The sequence below is a fragment of the Armigeres subalbatus genome, chromosome 1 (genome assembly GCF_024139115.2).
Source record: "Armigeres subalbatus isolate Guangzhou_Male chromosome 1, GZ_Asu_2, whole genome shotgun sequence".
NCBI classification, from domain to species: domain Eukaryota; kingdom Metazoa; phylum Arthropoda; class Insecta; order Diptera; family Culicidae; genus Armigeres; species Armigeres subalbatus.
Genome location: NC_085139.1, coordinates 135,129,960 through 135,156,180, shown reverse-complemented (window position 1 = coordinate 135,156,180; position 26,221 = coordinate 135,129,960). Strand labels below are relative to the sequence as shown.

Here is a 26,221-nt window from a genome sequence, read left to right as displayed (position 1 = left end):
GTACGGTTAGTAAAACCACATGCGAAAAGTAACCTAAAAATAAATTGAAAATTGTATTTTAGTTAGTACGAATATTTTTTCAAAAGCAAATACTGTGAAATAAGTGCCTAAACGAAAATACATCCAAGAAAAAGGTAATTGTTAGATATACAAGTAAAAAGTTATTATAAAAAGGAAAATAGTCACACGATAGGGTACTAATGCCTCCTGGCAGGTCCGATCAGAGGACCTTTTTCTTTTGATTCTTTCGCACAGGCTGAGGCGTGCCACTCGGAGTTGCACGAGTCGCTAAAGTGTCCCGATCTGTGCACGAAACACCAGTGATTCGTCATCTGTAAAGATTCGACAGAAAAGGGAACTTTCACGTGCAAACACCGGGGCATCCAAGCAAACCACCATTTTACATCCGCCATTGGAAGGTGGTATTTCGGAGTGCCATATCACCAGTTCCAGTCCAGTACCGTCGGCCATTTTGTAAGACCGAAGTCAACGACCAGCTTCTTGCACGCTAAAAATGAACTACTCAAAATTGAGTCGAATCCGACTCATTTTCATTAAAAACGGGACAACTCAAAATTTGAGTAAAAGATACTACTTCAATAAAATGATGATTGCACTTAAACTAGGAGTCTGTTTGTCGTAAAATGCACTTAGATAGATAGATAAACTTGATTCGCATCTGTCGTATTGAAAATTGATGGAAGGCCAAGCTTAACTTTCGCGAAATCATCATTTTATTGAAGTAGTATCTTTTACTCAAATTTTGAGTTGTCCCGTTTTTAATGAAAATGAGTCGGATTCGACTCAATTTTGAGTAGTTCATTTTTAGCGTGTGGCTATCCGTTTTGCCGGTGGCGAGCCGTCATCAGACACTCGGACATCTGCCACGCCGGTGGCGAACCGTCATCAGACACTCGGACATCTGCCACGCCGGTGGCAAACCGTCATCAGAATCTCAGCTATCTGCCACGCCGGTGGCGAATTGTCATCAGCCTCACGGCCACCTACCACGCCGGTAGCGAACCGACAGCAACCTCTCGAGCCACTGCTTCAACGGTGGCGAACCCCCTTCATCTGCTACAACCTACATCGACAACCTGCAATCAACGAGTCGCTTCGAGTTTCACCTGCGGCGAACCGTCCGTCGCGCTCCTTCATCGTAGTCGACCGCCAGCCACCAAGATCAACGAATCCAAGGGCTAGAGGCCCAGCATGCAAGTACACTATCTAAGAGTGTGACTAATTAGGGCCCAATGAGGGCAAATAAATCATAAACTTCTTCTTCTTCTTCTTATTGGCATTACATCCCCACACTGGGACAGAGCCGCCTCGCAGCTTAGTGTTCATTAAGCACTTCCACAGTTATTAACTGCGAGGTTTCTAAGCCAGGTTACCATTTTTGCATTCGTATATCATGAGGCTAGCACGATGATACTTTTATGCCCAGGGAAGTCGAGACAATTTCCAATCCGAAAATTGCGTAGACCGGCACCGGGAATCGAAACCCAGCCACCCTCAGCATGGTCTTGCTTTGTAGCCGCGCGTCTTACCGCACGGCTAAGGAGGGCCCCTGGATTTCATAAACTATGAAATCCAATTGAGCAGGTTGTAGCGATTCATTTACAAACGCACATCCCTGGAGCAATAAGGCATTTTTGCAATTTTGTATTGTTTTCGTAAGCTTCGGACTCACAGAGGAGTCTTTAAGCCTCGTCTTCTGATTATTATTCAGAAATTGATTTTCTTTTGGCTTTTGAGAATTTTTCACGGTGTAAAACCTTTGCATTTCACACAGTCAAGAAAACTGGCACCCCTATTCTACACGTGTTCCGCTTCAACAGTGTTCCTCTCTCTGGTAGGTACAAGTCATAAGGACTGACCAGTTCATGAAAGAAACGGTAAGTTGGTGAATTAACGACCCTGAATGAAATTATCCCCACCCAGTGAGCTAGCAAGTTTCACCCGCTGCCTACCAATGCCACCGGGAACACGGACCTACTCCTGTAGGTCCTCCGCCGCTTGGACCTACTCCTGTAGGTACTGGTCCAGGAATGGGCACTACGCTGTGGTAGTCTCCGCCCAGGTGTACGTCCCACCCCATCTTCGATGCGTTCCAATACATCGGCCAAAAATTCCCACGGAAAACAAAGAAATGAAAAGGTATTTGCAAGGATGTTATCGATCATTTAGTAATCTGCGTTCGATCATTTAGTAGTTTGTCAATAACTCATTCCAGAGGTCTAATTTCAAAATGTGTTGTATGGTGGACTTTTAGTGCGAAGGTTTTTCTTCAACTCTCCTTAACAGGTCGATGTTCGAATTCCACTATTAAAGGAGTTATGGTGCTAGTTGCTATACTTATACTAAATGATAACAAAATACGCAATCATTTAGTCTAAGTTACTGCTACTAGCGCTATAGCTCCGTTATTAGTGGAATTCAAACAACGAACTGTTAGGAAGAGTTGTAGATAAACCTTTGCACTACAAGTCCACCATACAACACATTTTGAAATTTAGCCTCTGGAATGAGTTATTGACAAACTACTAAATGATCGAAGGCAGATTACTGAATGATTGATAACATCCTTGGGTATTTGATTTGTGTCGCGACCAGACTAACCAAAGCTCCTCATCGGAGCTAATGCTGCTACCTCCGAACGATAATTTAAGTAGAGAGCAGTTCTACCCACTCTCTGACTTAATCGTCATCGGGAACTGCTACCTCCGGCAACATTTCGACCAGCAGGGGCGGTGCCACCCGCTTACCCGCTGTCTACCAATGCCACCGGGAACACGGACCTACTCCTGTAGGTCCTCCGCCGCTTAGACCTACTCCTGTAGGTCCTGGTCCAGGAATAGGCACTACGCTATGGTAGTCTGCACCCAGGTGTACGTCCCACCTTCGATGCGTTCCAACACATCGGCCAAAAATTCGAAACATTCTTACCTTTTTTACTCATATCTATGGACATATGAGACATGGTCCGTTAGTGACGAGTTAACACTCCATTTGTGCCATTCATACCTTGTTGCCATATCTTACCATTTATGCCTTCAAGTTCATTAGTGGCAATATAATTGCCTTCATTTTGGCGAATTGTCAGCAATACGCACTGAGCCTCCATAACTTGGTTACATCGCATGTTCAAGAATTTGTTATATGCAAAGATGTATAACATTAAAATAATATTGAATTTTGCTCAACTTTAATTTCTTAATATTTTTTAAATAACCTCATTGCTACCACTACAAAGGGCTATCTATGTAACGTGGGGCATCGAAATCCGTACACTTAAGCACCTTAGTATATGAAAAAGTCATTAGAAAATAGGAATCTAATGTAAATAAAACGCTTGTCATTGACACAGGAGCATGAAGGCTTCTACTTTTGAATTGTTTCACATTTACTCATTGAAACTACGAAAAACATGATAGAATAATGAATAAATTCAACTAATCCCGACTCGAAATCCGTTCACCGTGGACGGATTTAGAATCAAAGTATCAAAATCCGTACAGCTATTTTTTAACTAAATATTTAAATTGAAGCAGTCTGATTGACAAAACTACCACTGTAAATAGTTCGATACGCACCTTGAGAAGCGATCCCTTCGATTTGTATTCCGCTCATCTTATGTAATGATTCGCAATTAGCAATTAAAACACAGTAACTTCTGGTGCAATTATGCTGTACCCGAAAACAAAATGGCGGCAAAAACTCCGCGTTTGGTGGGTGGAGATTTGTTTTTGATTTTTTTTGTTTTAATTTCAAAGCCTTTTTTCCATCTCTATGCCCTAAAAGCTTACTGCCAAGTATCTGAACAGAATAAGATAAATTATTTCTACATTAATTACCTTTAACCCCCTTTAATTTGTTGATATCTCATGAGGTGGACGGATTTCGGTGCTGTACGGATATCGATCCCGCACGGTAATTATTTATAAGATCAAATATGAACATTCTTTGCAGTTTAATGCGTCTACGCGCTAATGTTTCAAGGTCTATGAGCCTGCATCGACTGGCGTAGTCAGGAAGGTTCAGAGAGAAAAGAGCGTTGAACTCCATGGTAACCCATGTAACCAGTAAGCATTATATAAAGCATTTAAGTGGCATTATATGCGCTTTTACTGCAAAACATTAAATGCCAATAAGCCCTATAGTCGCCTTTAATGCTATTTTAATGCAGGTTTTGGCCCAATATATGGCTGCTTAAATGCTCAATCCTACTTATCGATAGAGTAGAAATAGTAGAAATTTTGCTGAGTAGCATTTATTCAGCATCCGAAATGCTGAATAAATGCTAAATTTTATTAACAAGAAAAAAGGTTTTTATAGGCATTTTTTTCTAATTCTTTTTTTACTTATTTTTTTCATATTCTTCTTCTTCTTCTTCTTATTGACATTACATCCTCACACTGGGACAGAGCCGCCTCGCAGCTTAGTGTTCATTAAGCACTTCCACAGTTATTAACTGCGAGGTTTTTAAGCCAAGTTACCATTTTTGCATTCGTATATCATGAGGCTAACACGATGATACTTGTATGCCCAGAGAAGTCGAGACAATTTCCAATCCGAAAATTGCCTAGACCGGCACCGGGAATCGAACCCAGCCACCCTCAGCATGGTCTTGCTTTGTAGCCGCGCGTCTTACCGCACGGCTAAGGAGGGCCTTTTTTCATATTATATCGTTATTAATTTTCATATTTGAATTGGAACATAATTTTTTACTTTCTTCGAGCGGGATTCAAACTCGCGCTTTTGCCACCCGACGCTGTAGTAGTCATCGTCCTTACCAGCTGGGCCATAAAAGATTATCAATGCCGGGTACATATAGCTAATAAAAAAAACACTTATGATGCTAAAAACAAATTATAATATTTTCACCCTCTGACACCCTCTGATGGCACATTGCATCAAGATCGTTGTCATCAGTAATACAATCCGATTTTTAAAGGGATGTCTCCAAAAATTAAAAAAAAAATACAGGGTGCTTCACGCGATTCAAAAAAAATGTCGCTTTACAATGTATAAAAAAATCACTTTTGAAGATTGCGACTATTTTTAGTGGTTTTGTTTTTCAAACAATTTGTTCAAATGTTTTATTAATAAAAATTTAATACCAATTCAATGATGCCACTATTTATTAATTGAATCAATATTTATGTGATATAAAATCAAGTAGACCATATTGGAAATCTTTGAACCTAATACTCAAGTAAAAAAATACTCACCTTCGATGGGCGATGGCATCCCTCTGCTGATAATTTCATTGTGTTCCAATAATAGCGAGTTTATGGAATGCTTCTGTAGTATATCTGGTCCTGTGAGCGATCGTGCAATATCGGGACTAGGCCAATCCTTAAAACTAGTCTGTGAATAGAAACAAATAAAAAATGGGTTACCATCAAAGTTTAAAAAATAACGGGACATATTGCATGTGCATGAATATGTGAAAAGCGTTTCGTTACTGAAAATGACAGTCACAAGCTGAGATCCCGCCAGCGCAGGATGCTGTGTGGATTTCACACAAATCAGGAAAACGGAAGGCGCATTGAAAGCTCGCAAAAACAATGCACCCGACCGGGTCCAGGGGAAATTATCTCCCAAGCGTAGGTAAAACGCTAAGTGGAGCCATTTTCTCGGCATCCACATGTTTTGTTGGCTGCGGGCGATCAAGTCCATCTCATTCACAGCCTGCCACCGATGGAGAATGGTTGTTATGTGAGAAGGAAACTTTATTAAACTCATAAAACAATTGAAAATGAAACGCTTAAGCACGAGCGAAATGCATACACAGGCTGGCACCAGTCAGTGAGCCCCCGGCGCACAGTAGCATTATGATTTTTCACAGTTCATTAAATTTTCACTTCCTTCTGTGATGGCTTGCAGAATCTTCATCGGTGATACACCGGGATGGAATTATGGAGCTCGTTCTATAGCTTGCAATTACGTTGAGAAGGCTTAGTGTAAAGTGATCTCCCATTTTCAAATAGAATTAATGAGCAAAACAACATTGGATTCACTGGCTCTGGCGTTAGGTACCGACTACCTATAAAATTGAATTGTATTTGCACAGATCGTAATGATGGAACTGTTATCAAGTATTAAAAAAAACACGAACACGCGACACGATATAGGCGAACTGTTCCGTTATCCATCTCAAAAAACATATATTCATCTAATCGCAAAAGAAAGGAAAACAGCACTGATTTCGTCGCTTCTTCTTGCTAAACACTGCTGGAAACAATCACAAAAATGATAAATAAGTTGAAAATAGGAGCTTTGAGACAAGTCTAGGAGCAGTAACCGTATCATTTTTATTTCTAAATGAGTTATTCCAGTTTAGGAAGACAATTGTAGTGCTTTGTAGATGACCTATGATCTTTTGTTCAATATAACTTCGTCAAATTGAGGAATGTTTACTTAACAGCTATGAAATAAGGGGATAAAAACATGAACGGAAAAAATTAGAGAGCTCGAACATTTGAGCACGCGTAGTCCAGTTAGCGTTTAAGTCTTCCGTTAGCATTTCGAGAACAAAGCCTTAGGGTTGCTAATCCGGAGATGGTGAAATTCGATTCTTTTTACGGGTTTTTCATGTTGGGTAACTCTCACAAATATGCATAAAAATCTTTGAAAATCGTTTTTATTTCGTATATACACAATTGCTAGATATCTAGACAAATATTTTATTATACTCTTTGGTATTATTCTCCGTGGTTTTAGGTTCTTTTTCTTCTTATTATTGACATTACATCCCCCACTGTGACATTGCCGCCTAGCAGCTTGATGTTCATTCAGAGGCTTTGTAGCCGCGCATCTTACCGCACGGCTTAGGAAGGCCCCTGGTTGTAGGTAATATCTGTAAAATACACTCATTTTTTGTATTAGAATCTTGAAATGTTGAAAAATCTGGGTCACGAATTCGACTAGATGAGTGAATTTTCGTTCTTCAAAAAATTCGATGCACAGGTCAATAGATCAAACATAGTGAAATATATAACAGGATCTCTGTAGAGCCATGACTATACCGTGAACAATACTGCAACTTTTATCCAACTGTTTATAAAAAAGAATAAAATGCTCTGAATGGTGACTGTTGCTGAACGATGGCATACCAGTAAGTCATAAAAACACAAGAACGTCTTTATTGAGAACAATGGCGAGTGAAAGGGAAAACTGACATTATGCCTATTTTCCCCATGAACTGCAAGATGCAGCGGAAGAATGGATTTTGCTATCATCACAAATCGCCACAATCGGGGGGACACAATAATGAAAGAAAAAAGCTCATTTGACATTCTTTATTATATGACATTGCAGTGCCTACGCGTTTACTTTTGTTAGTATTGTGTATTACAGTTACCTACCAGTATTGGGAACGAAATTCAGAATCTAGCAATACGTTTAATCTACCATCATTATCACGTCGGTGTCAGAAAAGTGTGAACCGGGGCTATAAGACCACTACCAACACTCGAATATTTCTAAAGCGATATAACATTGGACCATTCCAACATTGTTTCAGGAGGTACTTCTCTAATATTTGACTAAAAGTTGTTTTTTTAGTTAACACTTGACACATAAATATCTCCCTTCTGCTTTCTTCAGCAAGCTAAATTTAGTCGTAGGCCAACGGCTTCCGTTTCCTCTTACTCATACTGCCATCTAATAGCTTCAAGTGTGCGAGAAAATAAGTTTCCATCTACCGATAATGAAGTTGTATCCCTATTCTTTGATCGAAAAAAAACTTAGGTACTTGGTGAAACGACTATGCGTGCGTTCGTAGTGCAGAGCAATAAAAATGCTTTATTACCGGTAAACACATAGGTGTGAGCTATTTCGCCGTTTTAGGCAAAATAAAATGCGTATAACACTGGATCGCCTTAATGGTTCAAGACCACAGAAATTGGTTGAGGTTTCTTGTCTGTCGTTTGTCAATGTGGGAAAAATTCGGGATTTGTTCATTCAACTCTTGGACCTCTTGAATAATCGCTTGTGAGTTTTTCTTGAATTTGTTGAAGTCATATGCATGTTATATAAGCATATAGGGCAGGTATTTCCGGCAAGCTATTGCGCTTTGAGTTCGATTTCAACTAGCTGCATAGTAAAGTCTTGAGTGAGCATACACGATCACGGATGAGTTTCGGTAAAATTATGTTTCTATCTTTGGGTTTTGAACATGTCCCTTCCGGGACCCTATAATAGTATTCTACTCGAGTTATTGTGATAACTTGACAAGTAGGTATGTTTCACCCAGGCAGCGTTAACAAATTGTTCATTATTCATTATTCAGATGGAGACGCGTGGTGCATCAACTTTTTATCACTGAAACGCCATCAAATATTTTCGTCACGAAATGATTCTTTTGCAAATTCCTTCGTATCTTCTTCCTCTCCAATGGCTCTACATTCCAACTGGAATTTGATCTGTTTTTTAACTAGTGGCAATCAGTTAATAATTGAAAGTATCTCTATGCCTGCCATTTGCATGAGTTGAGAATGTTTCACATCCGAAAAAAATCTATACCAGACGAGAATCGAATCCGGAGATGGATTGTTAATCTTATGCTTTTGCTCGCATGGCTAACAAGGGAACTGAGCGGGAACAACGTGAAATAAAACGAAACAGCTTCAATATAGTTGCTTCTTTTTACTAACATAAGTGATCACTGCTGAAAAAACACAAATCAAATTCTTCTCATTGTTTTGTTATTGATGGTATAAACAAAGGAGCTATGAATTGTAGTTCAGGAGCAGTAACCTCAGTTATTGTGTTATTGTGTTAAAAATCTCACGTGAATATTCCACGAAAAAAATCCAATTATAATTTTGCAGTGTCTCCCGAAGAAATTCTAAAGAATTCGCAGTGGAAATTTCAAAACATTTGTCGACGAAATGTTGAAGAATTTCCCGAGGAAATTCCGAATAATTTAAAGACGGAATTTGATAAACTTCGAGCAAAAATTCCGAAGATACGGAAGGAAGGAAGTTACGAAGAATTCCCGGAATAAACTATGAAAAGTTTAAAAAGGACATACTAATTTCGAAGAATTTGCCGAGAAAAGTTTCAAGAAATTGCCAAGTACATGTTGACGAATTTCCTAAGAAAATCCCGAAGTTTTTGTTGAAGAAATTCTGAAGAAATTGCAAGACTGTTTTGTTAAAATAATTTTACGGGGAAGTTTCGAGGAATTCGTCGAAGAAATTTTTAAGAGTTTGCTGAAAAAAATCCGAAAAAAATTACATAGATAATTTCAAAGAATTTGCCGGGGAAATTCCGAAGAGTCTTCCAAGGATATTCTGAAGAATTTCCCGAAGGAACTCCGAAGAATTTTCCCAGAGGGTTCCCGGAAAAATTTACGAAAAAGTCCAAAATTTTTCACATTTTAACAAATTTCAGAGAATAAAATCCTGTGAAAAAAATTAGAAAAATCGGCATCTTACATCCGACTGTAATAATATATAAGTTCGATAAAAGGATCGAGTTCGACCACAGAGCATGACCACCAGTATGACCCATGAAACCGACTCCGATCCCCTGGACCACCTCTTATTTGCGCCTGAACTAGCCATCCTTGAGTCCACGCGCCACCTTTTGTGTAGCTCCGAGACGATCTGGGCGATAGCCGATAAAACGGCGTTCCAGCCAACTTCATCTTTACACATCCTCCGAACTAGGTTGTCCGGGGTAGTGTCCAGACCACATGTGGCAAGCATGTGGTCACGCATTGCGCGAAAACGTGAGCACACGAACAACACGTGTTCCGCCGTTTCCTCTAAACCTGCGCACACCAAACACTCGGGCGAGGCCGAGCAAGCCAGCTGCGTTACCTGCATTGTGATTTTGCACCACGCTTAAACGCCGGGCACATCGAGCCCCCCCATGGGGTGCTTACTGTTCACAGCTTTGCTGGAACAAATCAAACAATTGGGAGGGTTCGTGCAGCATTGTGCCTTATGCCCCTCCAATCCGCAGCGTCGGCAGAGATTGCTTCTGTCAGGGCCTTTGCAGTCCCATTGCTTGTGTCCCGGTTCCAGGCACTTGAAGCAAACTTCGGTTCTTCGTATATGCCCACAGGGCACACCGACCATCCCACATTGATGCTCCCTAATTTGACTACCTTGGAGGCGTCCGCTGCAGATAGCCGAACCAATGCTACCTGCGTCCCTGCCGGACCTTTCCGTAGCCGAACGGCTGCGGTGGGCGTCTCCACTTCACACTGTCGCCGCAGTGCCGTGACGAGCTCTTCGACTTCGGTGATCTCGTCCAGGTCTTTAACCCTTAGATTCACCTCTGTCGTGAGTGCCCTCACCTTAACCGTCTCGCCGAAGACTTCCTCCGCCAACTTCTTGTAGGCGGCGCCCTTTTGCGAGACGCCCCGCTTCAGCTCGAGGATCATCTCGCCCATCCGGGTACGTCTTATTCGACGTACGTCGGCGCCGAGTTCACCGAGCTTGACGTCACTCCTCATCGCTTTCAAGACGTCCGATTACTTAGCTTCGTCCGCCGTGATGACTAGGGCATCACCCCTGGAGCGATTGGCGCCTACCCTAGACTTCTTGCTACTCTCATTCGCCTGGGCCTTCTTTTCGGCCCTTGACGTCTTCGGTTTCCTCTTGTTCTTGACCAGGGTCCAGGAGGCGTCATCCCCCTCTATTTCCCTGGTCTGGTGCGGCTGAGAGCTCTCAGCCTGCCGTAACCCCTTACCACCTGGGTCTTTCCAGGGTGGACGGACCTTTCCAGGTCCTTCCTCCCCCGGTTTTGGAGGTACCTGGCCGGGGTTCAGCTTCCCAGCCCCACTACCCTTGTTCGGGATAGTAACCCTCCGCGTTTTGGAGCGGCCCCAGGGAGCTCATCCCCTGGAGTTTGTCTCCCCCGTTTTTGTGTCCTTGGGCCTCAGTCTGGGTAGACCTCGACTCCACGGATTTCACGGGTTTACACTTGGCCGTCCCGACCGCCCTCTCCAGCTTGGCGTCCAGCATCGACTTTCGAAGTTTCTGCAAGCTCCTCTTGAGGTCCTTACTGATATTATGCTTCGATGACGCAAAGTCGATGATGGCGTCCAGCTGTTCCGTCGCCACCTCGAAGGCCGAAAGCCCATCGCGTTTGCGGTTCGTCGCCTCCACAAGTCATGGGCCGTCAATAACCTATACCGGCGTTTTTTAGCCGAGATGAAGGTTAAGTGACCCACGCTAGCGCTGCGCACTGAGCTGCCGACTATTGCCTCTGGCCTCCTGGCCACTACTACCACTAATTGAAGAATTTACTTGGTTTTCCATTTTGGTCCCACGAGTTGCTCGGGAAAAGAGGTCCACCACGTCAGAGCCCAGCATGACGCGGTAAGGGACAATTACTGTAGAGGGTGCCCAGGTACCCCACAGGCTCCGTTAAAGGCCTAGCTTATTATTATTTCAACATAGCTCTGGAAAGTGAAATTGGAAGATCTGGCGGGCAAAAAAACGGACAACAAGTTTTACATGCTTCTTGGTTTTGCGGATGATATCGACATCATTGGTGTGGTGGATAGCAGAGCAGTGAAAGAGGCTTTCGTGCCTTTCAAACGGGGGACTGAAAGAATAGGGCGGATAATAAACTCTGTCAAAACTAAATAGGAAATGTGGGTAAGTTCGTCACCTGCAGACTGCATGACCACATTTTATCTTAGATTTTATCTGCTTTGTCATTAAAGAACACATAATACTTACTATGAACTGTCAAATGCCCAAAAAATTAAACAAGCGTAAACACCACTGACGTATCACCGGATGTAGTTTTTCACTGTTAGGTTTTAAGCTTTTAAGTAAACGCCAGTTCATTTCTACATACATTCTATATTTGCTGCCATCGAGGTTGACTGAAAGGTGGATTTGATAGAAAGTTATTTGTGGTGCTTTAGGGAAAAAACATGGAGCTTGAGGGTAGTAAGTTCGTCACTTATGGAGTGCGGTAAGCCGAGCAGCCACTTTGCATAACCAGAACATGAAAGCTCTTCTACTGATCAATTGCCTACCAAACTTACCAAATGGTGTATGTATTGGTATAAAACTCTCTGATTTATCCACCTAGCGGTATTGATACCTTTCTCGATATAGGTAAAAAAGCACGTAATGTGAAGCCTAAAATATCGAAGATTTGCTCAAATATTTCACATTCCTGTATATGCATTACAAGATTCCTCGACGAATAGGGTAAGACGGTATAATATGATGTCCCCCTAAGGCAACTCCTTGTTAACTTTTTTCTTTTCAACGCAATTTATGCAAACTTTGTGTTATTTGCTAGTCCAGTAAGTTGCAAATGCATTGCCCGTGAGAAGTCTTATAAAAATATTACAGATAACACGTAATAAAGCTTTTTTGAAAATTCGTGAAATAATGGATTTCAAAAAGTGCCTGGGCAATACGCCCCACCTTAACCAAAGACGTTTCATAGCCCTTCATTCGTATTTTATCAATCCCATAATAAAAAGGTTACAAATCCTTATGTGCTTAACATTGAAAAACCAACATAAGTCCATTTAAGCAGGTTTGAATTACATTTCAATAGTTTTCATATAATTTGGAAGCAACTGCTGCAAGCTCGCCGCGCTTGTGTCCAGTTGGTAAGGGCATATTGTCCTGCTATGCTAACACTGGGGCATTTTGACCAATGAAACATATTTTTGAAAAACGTTACATTTTTGAAGATGGAAGCAATTTTATATCATATTAACCACTGAGAAAAGTTATTTTGTTGCCAAACTGAGTGTTCCAGTGCAAGTTTTGCGGACAATATGCTGGAGTCGCTCCAGAATGTTGAGCAGACAAATATTGAAAGTTACATCAAAACTGTAACTTTTTGTATTTTGCTAATATTTTCATTATGTAATACAAAAATACTTCCAGATTCACATAGTATGATGGTTTTACAAATATTTATAGGTACCAACTGATGTTGACCCTTAGTTAGTTATAGTTTTCTAGAAATCAAAGGGGGGCGTTTTGGCCAGGTGGGGCGCATTCTACCGTCTTACCCTACAAACTTATTGTGCGCAAATCGAATTTATTTATTTATTTATTTATTTAATTGAAAATTGGTATTTTGACTACATCTCTTGAGCCCATAGTCATTTGAAAATGATGGTTGATGAGAAAAATAGGGGAGGAGGTTCGATTGTGGGCACCCATTTGTCTTTGGTCTATAACTTTGGCCCTAGTTGATCTTATGCCGACATTTATATACCAATGGAAAGCTGGACAAATAACCCTACCATTAGTGAAAAAAATTATATTGATTTCGACAATTTCGCAAATCAGACATTTTTGGACATTTCATTTTGAGGTTCGGTTGTGAGCACCCTTGAAAAATCGGCAGAAAATAAAGAAGAAAGAGTCAAAACCACCTAGATTTGAAGAAAAGAAATCATTTGTTTATTCTAACAGCCAGGAGGCACTAAAAAATCAGATCAATCCACTGAGCAGTGATCATGCCTTTCTCGTGCATTAGGGAGGATATTGAAAACAATAACATAAGAGAAGATTTAAGAAAAAGATTCCCATTGATTTACGTATATTGCATTAAAAAAAAACCCTGATTTATCACCATAGCGGTAATGGTGCCTTTCTAGTTCATCATAAAAAATAATATTTTGGCCATAAATTTTGATCCCATAGTCCGAATTGAACAATATTCAACAATATTGAATAGGACAGGATTCTCCGATGAATCCAACTTGTTGCACGCAAATCGGTCAACGTTTAGTTCCAAAAAAGTATGTGTACAAAAACTAGACATTCCCAATAAATAAAAATATTAATTTAACTCATTATTTCTATCAACTATGTCTAAATAATTATAAAAAATGCTTGAAAACGCCATTAAAAATAAGTTTAAGGTAAACTAATTACTTAAGCATTTTTTCTGGGTTTTTCAACCCCCCTCTCCCCATTTTTTATTTATATGGAACGTAAGAAAATGGCAGAAACCCCCCTCCGCCCCTAAGTGCTTGCGTAATTAGTGTATGGCCACTTAGGAGACAATTTTAGCAGCATTGATTGAGTTGTCATCAAAATGAGGGTGCCCACAACCGAACCAATAAGGGTGCCCTCAACCGAATTTCGCAGCCTTTTTGGAATGTGAAGAAACAAAATTTTCGCTGTCAAATTTTGATGGCAATCGTTATTGATCTTCAAAATAGATTAAATTTACTGTATTTACGCATTGGAACTCATTTTTCCATTAAATCACTTTAATTTTTGACACGTTGAAAAAGGTAAAAAAAAAACACTTTCATATTGTTTTTCTTGTATTTGATTTGTTCGTAGTTCAAAGTAGAGATGTCTATTTGGTTTGATATTGAGCACAAAATATCTTGTTACTATAGCAAAAAAATTACGACTGTCAGAATGACAGCATCTGTTATCAGTCAAAAGATACGTAGGGGTGCCCATAACCGAACGGTGCCCACAACCGAAGCTTTTCATTCCATGCTCAGACTCAGACTCAATTTCACACTTATTTTATTTGTGACGGGCTTTTTTAAAGACATGAATTTTCAACACGCTTTTATTTTCATCTCTATGGCAAAATGATCAAATTTTAATGTTTACAACGCGTGGATATAAAAGATAATGACCTGAAAAAAGTTCCTGTATGTGGATGACATGAATTTGAGCATCTGAGTAGAGAGTATTGAAGAAAAAAATATTTCACGCGTCAAAATTTATCGACCGACAAACCGAAAATGAAGCGTCAACACGATTTTGACATCACAATTTGACGTTTGGATGCTGTTTAATTTGGGTTTGTTCTATTAGCGAACCCCCAACAAAAAATCGACTTAACTAATAAAACCCAATTAACGAACGTTTACTGTATAAAAATTAAAATAATACAGTTTTTGCTGTTTTCTTTAAAAATATTTCAAAGAATGGGGATATGCAAATAATTCAAACGCAGGGCAAAATACGGCATTGATAGTAGACTTATAAAATAGTAGACTTTGCTCTAGAAATTTGAAAATAAAATCCCACTTGTGCTGTCTTATCTTAATACATACTCACATAAAAGTCACATTCCAGATTTAGATAGGTACTCTTTCACACAAAAAATAAACTTAAATATGACCCATTTAATTGTCCCATAGCAATATATACAGATAAAGAATATTTAGTCAAATTTTTGGAAAGATTGCAATTTTTTTGATTTTTTGTAGCGTTCTCCATGTAAAACAAGTTTCAAAAATTCAACGGCAAACTCCTCGAGTCGGAGAAAACTGACAGGGGCTCCAACGCGAGTAAGGTGAGTATACAGCAAAGTAACAAGCGCAATTTTCAGGGACCAAATTCTAGAGAACACACTACGCTTAAAATTTATCAAAATGATTACCTCCTATTTACTGGTAACCACTTGTATTACTTTCCAGGATGGTTCATTATTTGGTTCACTTGAATTGTGTGCTTGACTAATTCTGTTGTTACTTCTTCATAAATTCACAATACCTAATTATCCAGCGTATCTTTTATAAACCCCTCGATTGGAGAAAGAGGGGGCTGGGGAATTTAAAGGTGAAGTTAACGAAATGTTTACATGCGCTATTTTTTTTCGGGAGCCAGTGCTCACTTCGACGAAAAGTAGATTAAGAATCTCAAAACAAAACCATGCAGTTTAAACAAGACTCCTTTTCATTATATTGTTGTAGATTGGAGAATGGGCGGAAAAAAATATTTTCAGAAGTTTGAACCTTTTTATATTTTTTATATTTTCCGAATGTGTTTACGGACCATGTCGAAAGCTGAAAACAAAATTTTCTTTTAATTGCGAGGGTGACGTTTTGAATCGTTGTTTCAACTTGTACCGTGGTGTCATTTCTATTAGCAACGATGGGTTGAAAATGCGGGGTAATTTTAAACGACCAAAATACAAAAATTAAAACGAGTCTTTCATCATTTTTTTACAATCATTATGCTTATTCAACATTGAATGAATACATATCGTGAAAAATTGATGAAAAAACTCTTCCAAACATCATTTTGAGACCTGTTTGTTTCATTGGGACGTCAAAAAGTTGGTCTGGATTTGGCAAAGGACGAAAAATGAACAATGGGATTGGGATTGCTTTTAGTAGCTACAATCTTCCGGTAATGGCAATCAGAAGGTGTGTTAAGGGGAGTAGTTTATTGTAAAAAATAATCTGGTCATTCGATTATTTTCGATCCAAATTACAGCTTCCGTTTCAACTTGACCCGTTGTTCCTTAATCCAAATATACGCCACGTATACACATTATTAAGAATCAAGAACACAGTTTACAGTATTGGCTTTTATTGGAATATGTTATAGCATTGAAGTGTATTTGTTATTATTGCATTGCTAAAATAAAAACGGAAAATAGCACATGAATTGCTATTACCGATTTAAATATTCTGTTTTTCTTTTTTTATTGTTTGAAACGACAAATTTCAAATGTAATCCACTTTTAACACATGATTATCACTGAAAAAAATTTAATTATATTCAATATCTGTTGTATATTTGAGTAAATGAAATCTTAGAAGAAGCATAACAGATGCTAAAAAAATCCATATATATTTGAAAATGTTCCTCGAAACAAAAACATATTGGCACTTTTAAAAGTAAAAATTGCAGTTGATGGAGTTCAAAGGGGTGTAAGTGACATTTTGATCAATATTAAGCTGGCAACTGCAAAAAATGGTTTGGTTATCCAGCTTTGTGGAAATTGGTCGATATAGTTTGTACGTTGTTTATAAAAAATGTGAAAATTCACAGAAAATAATAATTTTTTGGACTTTCATACAATTTGTATGAAGCGAAAAAAAAATCGATAAACTTTGCTCCCATTTTTCTCAAAACCAACTTTTCGCCACTTACACCCTTTGCGTTTGACCCCCTCAATTATTAAAAAAGAATTTTTCCGGAAGAAACCGAAATTTGCCATTGAAAAAAATACATAGTTTCCATAAATAAATCAATATTAGCAATCAACAATTACCAAATTTTCAACAAAATAAATATTTTTTCTACAAAAAATTAGATATTTTCCACAAAATTATTGGTTTAGAGAAATATTGGGAGATGACAATCGAACATGCTCGCAAACAGCCTTTTTGCAGTGAAGATATAGCCTTTCAGTACACATTGATGCACAAAAAGATAATAAAAGGGAATGAAAATATTCCGTTCAGATTCCTCGAATGTCCACATTCTAATAATGAAGAACTTTTTTTAAAGCTCCCCCAATGAATCAACCGGCCAATACAACCTGTTGAATATGATCACCGTTGGCAAACACATGAAAAGCGGATAATCCTGGTCGAAGCGAAGAGAAAGAGAGCACCCAGAGGCTTCGTGCGGTGCTTCTGCCAAAATGAAGTGGAAGGGACAAAACAAAAGCAGAACTGCTTCTGTTTTCCTCATTTCACTTTTCTTCACGCTTTTCCAGTCGTGCAAAGTTCCTGTACCTATATCAGCATCAGGAACGGGAGCCAGCGATCTCAATGCTGTGTACGAAAAACCCATACACACTTATGTTTGAGTGCACACACGGGCTTCGAAATGGTAGAAACATAGAGGAGAATGGTGTTTGCTCTTTTTGCTTCAGCTTTTATCATCTGTGTCCTCCCAGGAGCTCTACTACAGCAATTTCCACTTTTCACTCTTCCGACATACATGACCAGTATGACCATGAATGTTTACCATCAAAGGCATAAGAGTGAAGGAAGTTTCTTTTATATACATAGAAGGCGAATTATTTGAATGAACGAGGAATTGCACGTGCAGGGATTCTCCATTTAGTTTATCTAGTTAAGTTCCAGGGAATAAGAAGGTGCACCTGATTCAATAGGCGGTCATACACTATTAAAGTCAGGGATTTTGCTTGATGTTTCAAAACTTGTGTATAAAGCTGAAGATAATGTCACAGTGACCATTAAAATAGATCACTTCTTACCTCATACAAGGCATGGTCTCCAATGCATCCCTTGTATGAAATTTAAACTATGCGAAAATGTCCAACTTTCGGATCTATATTCTACGACTCAAAATATGGACAAAATATTGCAACCAATTTCGAACCAAAACCAGTCGAAAAGAGCACATGGTCTGTTTACGTAAGTGACGGTGATCCGCGGTGAACTATGTCGAACACTCCCGTGCACACATTTGTACAGGGCCATAAAAACAAAAATCATCAACATTCCAAATTAGCCCGACTACTCCGAGTTATTGCTCTCGAATCATGAACCGTGAAAATTAATACAAAATCTACCAAAAGCGCAACCAAAAAAGTAGCAGGTTTTCTTTGCTGTTTTCGGAGATATGACATCCGAACTCGACTTATTAATTGTGAGCGACCGCGGTCAGCAGTGTGTCGTAAATATTTTGCCACCCAGCCGACTTTCACAAGCATTTCATTTCGGTACCAGAGGGAAATGCTATGCTGCCGGATATAAAATTTTCTTTCTTAAAGCTACATCACTCATATTGACTACCTGTGTGTGAGTGTGGGGGGGGATAGCCGGGAAAGGTGAAAGATTGTACAAGATACAAGCAAAGAACCGATTCCGTTTTATCTGCCGCACGTGGCATCAGGGAGGACGGCTTATTTCTTAATCCTAAACACTTGACATCATCATCATCATGATCCGTAGTGGCGATGGGTCTTAGGGCTGATAATAGATTGAGAGTGGGCGATAATGGATTGAGAGCTCGAAGGAACAAAAACAAAAATAAGGATGTAATACATTTCCTTAGTTTATAATTAGTATCCTACTAATAGATATGTCCTATTACTCACAATTTTTTATATGCATTCCCCACAAACGAATATTGAATCAGATCAAATTAATTGATTGAGGAAAGTGCCAAAAAGTCATATTTTCATTCTTAAAAGAGTTTTGCGTTTTTAAGCTACGGGCTGGAGACTGGACATGGAGTAGGTACTAGAATTTAATATGTTTCGAGAGATTAAACGTCGAATACAACTTGTTGCGAACTAGTCTACATTCACAGCACATGCATAAACAGACATCACATCACAGTTATCGACCTATAGCCTCGAACGCAATGGAACGCCTTATATGATCAAAGCCCTTATATGACCAAAAATAGTCTTCCTCAGCTGAAAAGTTAACTTATTCAGCTAAATTAGTTTGTTTGGTTGGCTGTCTAAACCACGAGACTTATAAAGATGGAAATTCTCATTGTATTCAATTGAAATTTAATAAAATAAGTTGACTGCGGAAAAGACCACAGCAACATATCATTGTGACAGAACAGATCCTTCAATAAACCATTGAGCGTGATACCAACATCGTTTAATCTGGTTGGATTAAAGAAAGGCGGCTTAAATATGCTGGCCCTTTCTCCATTTTTGTCCAATTCAACTGCAAGAAGGTGATGGGCAACAAGTTTGGAATATTTCCTAAAACTGCGCGAAGTGTTTTGATAAAGCAGACAGATGACTTGCTCAAACGAGTGAACTCTCGAAAGTAACGAGATCGACAAAACTGTTGATGAGGTCCCGCCAAACTATGATTATACACATTCAGATAAGCACTATAATCTGACCATGTGAAATATGAAAAAGATTTCAGCAACTCTATTGGGGTAACGGTACCAATAGTGGAGGTATTAGTAGATTCACAAAAGATTTTTTTTTTAAATCGATGATCTTAGGGTTGGGGTTCCTCCTTAGCCGTGCGGTAAGACGCGCGGCTACAAAGCAAGACCATGCTGAGGGTGGCTGGGTTCGATTCCCGGTGCCGGTCTAGGCAATTTTCGGATTGGAAATTGTCTCGACTTCCCTGGGCATAAAAGTATCATCGTGCTAGCCTCATGATATACGAATGCAAAAATGGTAACCTGGCTTAGAAACCTCGCAGTTAATAACTGTGGAAGTGCTTAATGAACACTAAGCTGCGAGGCGGCTTTGTCCCAGTGTGGGGATGTAATGCCAATAAGAAGAAGAAGAAGAAGAAGAAGATCTTAGGGTTGACGATAGAAGTTTTGCTATTAAGATTGATTTCTTTCGGCGATAGCAATCTTAATAAGTAGCAAATACTGTATTGCTCCTACATCCGACGTTTCGGTTAATTTATTAAACATTCTTCAAAGGGTTAGGAGTTTTTATTTTTATTTTTGCACACACCACGTGTGTGTATGCGTGTGTGTGTCTGTGCGCAAAAAAGTCTAGCTCACTTTTTGTGCACTTTCCCCTTATCGATTGGCTCACAACAATCTGCATTTTACTGGGAATCCTGTCCCATTGTTTTCTATTGTAAATTGGCCAGATCGGACTATGGGCTTGGAAGATATGGCCAAAATACGTTTTTTCAAACCAAAAACGCGTAAAAAAGTATGGCTCACTTTTTGGGCACTTATCCTTAACCAATTTGCATTCAGTTAAGAATCCTGCCCTATTATTTCCTATTGAAAATTGGCCAGATCGGATTGTGGATTTGGAAGTTATGGCCAAAATACAATCTTTTTAAACCAAAACGCGTCCTTATCCGATTTGCTCACAACAAGTTGCATCCGGCGGGGGCAGCAGGGACTATGTCCAAGGGCTTGACGATCCCTCCCCAGGCCATCTGCGAGTTGTGGCGCCTGCCTAGGATGTGGTGGGGTTTGACAGTTAAACCTCTGTTAAGGTGATTATAGAATGAAGTCCGTGGTGAATTTCAAATTCACCACACGTTTATCTACATACATTTCCAAAACCCCAAATCTGGCGTAATAGTTTTCGTACAGTGCCGAAACTAAAATTATGATTGTTCAGCATAACTAAGCAAACGATCTATCATTATTTCAGCCCCATACGCGTTATGGTTCTTTCATCTAGTGCTCTTGAAAAAAATATTGGAAAAGCACGTGGTTTACAAAATGGCCGATTTCTGGCTTCCTTCTATAATCACCTTAAACCTCTATAAAAAGCTGCATGTATCCGCAAGTAGGCTCCGCCAAAGCGACCGTGTGCCGCTCAAAGCGCACAAGCCCAAGTCCTGGTATTAGGTGGGACGCTAAACAGCCCTGACACGACGGCCCTCCGACGAGACAGTAGGTTTGCGCAGGCCCAATAAGCCGCCTTTAAAACCAACTATTACGAACGACATAGAAGATAATACGACTCGATACAATCGGCAACGACCTAGGCGACGAATAAAGGATCACGATTGGAAGCTTGGAACATGGAACTGCAAGTCGCTAGGCTTCGCAGGTTGCTATAGGATAATCTACGATGAATTACATCCCCGCAACTTCGATGTCGTAGCGCTGCAGGAAATCTGCTGGACAGGACAGAAAGTGTGGAAAAGCGGGCATCGAGCGGCTACCTTCTACCAAAGCTGTGGCACCTCCAACGAGCTGGGAACCGGCTTCATAGTGCTGGGAAAGATGCGCCAACGCGTGATTGGGTGGCAGCCAATCAACGCAAGGATGTGCAAGCTGAGGGTAAAAGGCCGTTTCTTCAACTATAGCATCATCAACGTGCACTGCCCACACGAAGGGAGATCCGACGACGAGAAAGAAGCGTTCTATGCGCAGCTGGAGCAGACATACGATGGATGCCCACTGCGGGACGTCAAAATCGTCATCGGTGACATGAACGCTCAGGTAGGAAGGGAGGAAATGTATAGACCGGTCATCGGACCGGATAGTCTGCATACCGTATCGACAACGGCCAACGATGCATAAACTTTGCAGCCTCCCGCTGAATGGTAGTCCGAAGCACTTTCTTCCCCCGCAAGAATATCCACAAGGCCACATGGAAATCACCTAATCAAGTAACGGAAAACCAAATCGACCACGTTCTAATCGACGGTAAATTCTTCTCCGACATCACGAACGTACGCACTTACCGCAGTGCGAATATTGAATCCGACCACTACCTCGTCGCAGTATGTCTGCGTTCAAAACTCTCGACGGTGATCAACACGCGTCGGAGTCGTCCGCCGCGGCTTAACATTGGGCGGCTACAAGACGGTAGACTAGCCCAAGACTACGCGCAGCAGCTGGAAGTGGCACTCCCAACGGAAGAGCAGCTAGGCGCAGCATCTCTTGAAGATGGCTGGAGAGATATTCGATCTGCCATTGGAAGCACCGCAACCGCTGCACTAGGCACGGTGGCTCCGGATCAGAGAAACGACTGGTATGACGGCGAATGTGAGCAGTTAGTTGAGGAGAAGAATGCAGCATGGGCGAGATTGCTGCAACACCTCACGAGGGCGAACGAGGCACGATACAAACGGGCGCGGAACAGACAAAACTCGATTTTCCGGAGGAAAAAGCGCCAGCAGGAAGATCGAGACCGTGAAGAGACGGAGGAACTGTACCGCGCTAATAACGCACGAAAGTTCTATGAGAAGTTGAACCGTTCGCGTAAGGGCCACGGGCCACAGCCCGATATGTGTAAGGACATAAACGGGAACCTTCTTACGAACGAGCGTGAGGTGATCCAAAGGTGGCGGCAGCACTACGAAGAGCACCTGAATGGCGATATGGCAGACAACGGTGGCGGTATGGTAATGAACCTAGGAGCACGCGCGCAGGACATGCGACTTCCGGCTCCGAATCTCCAGGAAATCCAGGAGGAGATCGGCCGGCTGAAAAACAACAAAGCCCCTGGAGTTGACCAACTACCAGGAGAGCTGTTTAAACACGGTGGTGAAGCACTGGCTAGAGCGCTGCACTGGGAGGATGAGGTTCTGCCGCAGGAGTGGATGGAAGTGTCCGTGTCCAATCTACAAAAAGAGCGATAAGCTGGATTGTAGCAACTACCGCGCAATCACATTGCTGAACGCCGCCTACAAGGTACTCTCCCAACTTTTATGCCGTCGACTAACACCAATTGCAAGAGAGTTCGTGGGGCAGTACCAGGCGGGTTTTATGGGTGAACGCTCTACCACAGACCAGGTGTTCGCCATACGTCAGGTATTGCAGAAATGCCGCGAATACAACGTGCCCACACATCATCTATTTATCGACTTCAAAGCCGCATATGATACAATCGATCGGGACCAGCTATGGCAGCTAATGCACGAAAACGGATTTCCGGATAAACTGATACGGCTGGTCAAGGCGACGATGGATCGGGTGATGTGCGTAGTTCGAGTTTCAGGGGCATTCTCGAGTCCCTTCGAAACCTGTAGAGGGTAACGACAAGGTGATGGTCTTTCGTGTCTGCTATTCAACATCGCTTTGGAGGGAGTAATACGAAGGGCAGGGATTGACACGAGTGGTACGATTTTCACGAAGTCCGTCCAGTTATTTGGTTTCGCCGACGACATTGATATCATGGCACGTAACTTTGAGAGGATGGAGGAAGCCTACATCAGACTGAAAAGCGAAGCTAAACGGATTGGACTAGTCATCAACACGTCGAAGACGAAGTACATGATAGGAAGAGGCTCAAGAGAGGTCAATGTGAGCCACCCACCACGAGTTTCTATCGGTGGTGACGAAATCGAGGTGGTTGAAGAATTCGTGTACTTGGGCTCACTGGTGACCGCCGATAACGATACCAGCAGAGAAATTCGGAGACGCATAGTGGCTGGAAATCGTACGTACTTTGGACTCCGCAAGACGCTCCGATCGAATAGAGTTCGCCGCCGTACCAAACTGACTATCTACAAAACGCTTATAAGACCGGTAGTTCTCTACGGACACGAGACCTGGACGATGCTCGTGGAGGACCAACGCGCACTGGGAGTTTTCGAAAGGAAAGTGTTGCGTACCATCTATGGTGGGTTGCAGATGGCGGACGGTACGTGGAGGAGGCGAATGAACCACGAGTTGCATCAGCTGTTGGGAGAACCATCCATCGTTCACACCGCGAAAATCGGAAGACTGCGGTGGGCCGGGCACGTAGCCAGAATGTCGGACAGTAATCCGGTGAAAATGGTTCTCGACAACGATCCGACGGGCACAAGAAGGCGAGGTGCATAGCGGGCAAGGTGGATCGATCAGGTGGAGGACGACTTGCGGACCCTCCGCAGACTGCGTGGTTGGCGAAGTGCAGCCATGAACCGAGCTGAATGGAGAAGTCTTTCATGTGCAGCACAGGCCACTCCGGCCTTAGTCTGATGATAAATAAGTTGCATCCGGCTTTGAGTCCTATCACATTATTTCCTATTGAATGAAGGCTGGAACGGACTATGGGATAGAAAGTTATGGCCAAAATACAATCTTTTAAACCAAAAATGCGTAATAAAAAGTTTAGTTCACTTTTTGGGCGATTATCTTCAACCGATTTGCTCACAGCAAGATGCATTCGACACATTGTTTCCTGTTGGAAATTGACCTGATCACATTATGGGCTATGGAAGTTATGGCCAAAATACAATTTGTGTAAGCCAAAAACGCGTTTAAAAGTTTGGCTCTCTTTTTGGGCCCTTATCCTCAACCGATTTGCGCACAACAAGTTTCATTCGACTGGGGATCCTGTCCTATAATTGTTTTTGGCCAGATCGGTCCATGGACTTGGAAGTTATGACCAAAATACTTTTTTTTTAAACTAAAAACGCGTAAAAAAGTTTAGCTCACCTTTTTGGCACATATCCTTAACTGATTTGTTCAGAACAAGATGCATTTGCCTGGGATGCGAATGGGATTGGGATCGATTGAAATGTTTATATACAAAATGCGTTTCAAAAACTCTTTCATTTTACAAGCATTTATCCATAACCGATGCAATGTAACAAGTTGCATTTTAAGATGCTCTCCCATTGTTTTGTATTGAAAATGACCTTACTAGTTATAGTCAGAATATTAGGTATTATAAACTAGCTCGTTTTTCGAGCACGATTAAATAGAGATCTGAGTAGGCAAAGCCGCGTTGTCGATAGCAGTTCTATTCTGCTGTCACATGTTTTCCCATGAATATTAGAAAATGTGAATTCGTATCTAGTGAATTCTCAATAGAGTACCCTGATGAAGGCAATAAAAACTTGCCGACACGTTGAGACAGGTCTTAAACGGTTGTTCTAAAAATATCCAGACTGAAAAGCCGAAACCTCGCAAATAAGTTTGAATTATCGAACCCGTAAATGCCCAGGACAAACTTTTAATTTTAAAAACCATATATCTCTGAAGTTTTTGGAGGTTTTTACTCGGAATTTTCACTTGAATCAAGGGGAATATTTGTACTTTTAGGCACATGCAAACCCTCTCCTCCGCACCCTCCTCTATTTTTATGGTTAAGAAAACTAGGTGGCCCAAAAGCGTAATTTTAGGCAGTAATATATGAAACTGGTCATATTTGGCGTTTTAATAGTCTGTTTGACAGCCCGTATGAACAGAGCTATTCAATATAATTCATTTGTATGAGATTTGTGCAAATAATGTAATAAAAACTTTTTTAAGGCCTTCAATACATCTAGCAGATTGTGGTGAAGATGCTCTGAATAAATTAAAATTTTATGTGCCTGAAGCATGAACCTATACTGCCGTTATACGCATAACTGTCCCATGTATATAGGAAATCCCAGCAAACATGGGACAAATATGCGTAAAACGGCAGTATAGTGATCCAACAAGTGCATATAAGTCCCTAGAGCCCATGCGAATGCTTCACCATTCAAATAAGTCCAACTCAGGATCTGTTCTAGGATCTCCAAATTTCCCGGGAGTTGAGCTCAATTAGTTTATCATCAACTACGCCTGATATCAAACCGACAGCAATCCAGCGTGTCCATATAAGTCCTTAGAGGTCATGCGAATGCTTCACCAGTCATATAAGTCCAACGCAGATGTTCTAGGTTCTCCAAATTATCTGGGAGCTGAAGTCTGATATCAAACCGACAACAACCCAGCGCATCCACATAAATCCTAAAACCCCATGCGAATGCTTCACCATTCGAATAAGCACAACGCAGATGTTCTAGGTTCTCGACATTGTCCGGAAGTTGAGCTCAATTGGTCTACCAGGTCAACTTCGACTGGTATCAAACCGATAGCAACCCAGCGTGTCCATATAAGTCCTTAGAGGTCATGCGAATGTTTCCCCCATCAAATAAGTACAACGCAGATGTTCTAGGTTCTCCAAATTGTGGAGGAGTTGAGTTCAAATGGTCTACCATGTCGACTAAGCCTGATAACAAACCGACAGCAACCCAGCGTGTGTATATAAGTCCTACGAGCCCATGCGAATGCTTCCCCATTCAAATAAGAGCAACGCAGATGTTCTAGGTTCTCCAAATTGTCCGGAATTTGAGCTCAATTGG

General features: G+C 41.0%; 1 protein-coding gene across 7 annotated transcripts in view; it reads right to left on the bottom strand.

Annotated features, from left to right (window-relative positions):
- LOC134205158 (ras guanine nucleotide exchange factor L) overlaps positions 1-26,221 on the bottom strand; it is a 139,711-nt gene that overhangs the window by 89,660 nt on the left and 23,830 nt on the right. For all 7 annotated transcript variants that reach the window (XM_062680141.1, XM_062680136.1, XM_062680139.1 and 4 more), the window contains exon 3: positions 5,235-5,373. In XM_062680141.1, the coding sequence (XP_062536125.1) occupies positions 5,235-5,373 (139 nt within the window). The remainder of the gene's footprint in view (positions 1-5,234; positions 5,374-26,221) is intronic.